General features: G+C 42.1%; 1 pseudogene across 1 annotated transcript; it reads left to right on the top strand.

The window, feature by feature from the left end:
- Positions 1 to 307: 307 nt before the first annotated feature.
- TEOVI_000282500:pseudogene lies at positions 308 to 994 on the top strand (annotated as a pseudogene). Its single transcript is given in 3 exon segments — positions 308 to 613; positions 616 to 840; positions 842 to 994. Coding segments are annotated over 3 exon segments (684 nt in total).
- The last annotated feature ends 172 nt before the right edge of the window (positions 995 to 1166 follow it).

Here is a 1166-nt window from a genome sequence, read left to right as displayed (position 1 = left end):
GTTACGAGCTGTTCAGACGACCTCAAGGGACTGAATGCCCCTGGTACACTCCCACGGTTGCGTTTTTTTGCTTCTGCGAAATGTGAGAGGTAGTGATATATCTGTTGAATCTATTGGGACGAGCAAATCTCTCGTGAGGCTTCATATTGAAACGCGCGAGGAGTTAACAGACGCAACACCCCTCTCAGATATCACATCCCTTGAGAAATTATCTTTGCGGAAATGCTGTGATAACCTGGGAGGAGTCGGGACACTTGAGAAACTGCCACGGCTTAAATCGCTGGATCTGGGTTTATCTGACATTAGCAATAGCACACTTAATGATATTTGTCTGTCTCGATCCATTACGTCACTCAACCTATCCAACAATTATGAACTAACAGACATATCTCATATATCAAACCTTACGGCACTGGAGGAATTGAATCTGAGCGGATGTTACCACATAACTTCAGGCTGGGAAGCACTAAGCGAATTACCACGACTTCGTGTGCTCAAGTTGGAATCCGCCAGAGTTACGACGCGTTACGGTGGATACTATATCAGCAGATGCAAATCCCTCGTTACACTCAACCTCCAATCGTGTGATATGACCGATGCTTCACGTCTTGCTATATCAAAACACTGGAGGAGTTGCATATAGGAGTATGCAAAGAGCTAACGCGGGGGTTTGGTGCACTTTTCACTCTTCCATAGTTGCGCATTCTTGACCTTATGGATTCTCTCATTACAGATGAAGATCTCAGGGAAATTCAATCATCCCATACCATTGAGGAGCTCAATCTCTCTTATTGTGAAAAGCTTAATGATATTACACCAATTGGGAAAATAAAATCAATTTAAAAAATTGCATCTCTGTCGGAGCCATGATGAAAGGGGGCCCACACAAGGATTCAGGAGTCTTTTAGAATTGTCATGTCTTTCTTGGGTGGATCTCAAAAATGCTCATGCCAGTTCTGATATCCTGCGTGAACTTGGAAAAAGGAGTGTACATATCCATTAATATGTGGTCCATTATTTCGCGTTGTATTATTGTAACAACTTATTGATGAGAACACGTTATTAAATTAAACAGCCAGCTTGAGTAGTTATTTACTGTAGGCACTATTATTCGGACAGGTACCAGTAACAATTCACATGGACGGTATTAGATGTTACAGTATCTT

This window comes from Trypanosoma equiperdum (assembly GCF_001457755.1).
Source record: "Trypanosoma equiperdum strain OVI genome assembly, contig: ctg_61, whole genome shotgun sequence".
In the NCBI taxonomy this organism is placed as follows: Eukaryota; Euglenozoa; class Kinetoplastea; order Trypanosomatida; family Trypanosomatidae; genus Trypanosoma; species Trypanosoma equiperdum.
The sequence above is the reverse complement of the archived record's forward strand: the minus strand, read 5'-3'. Positions and strand labels throughout refer to the sequence as shown.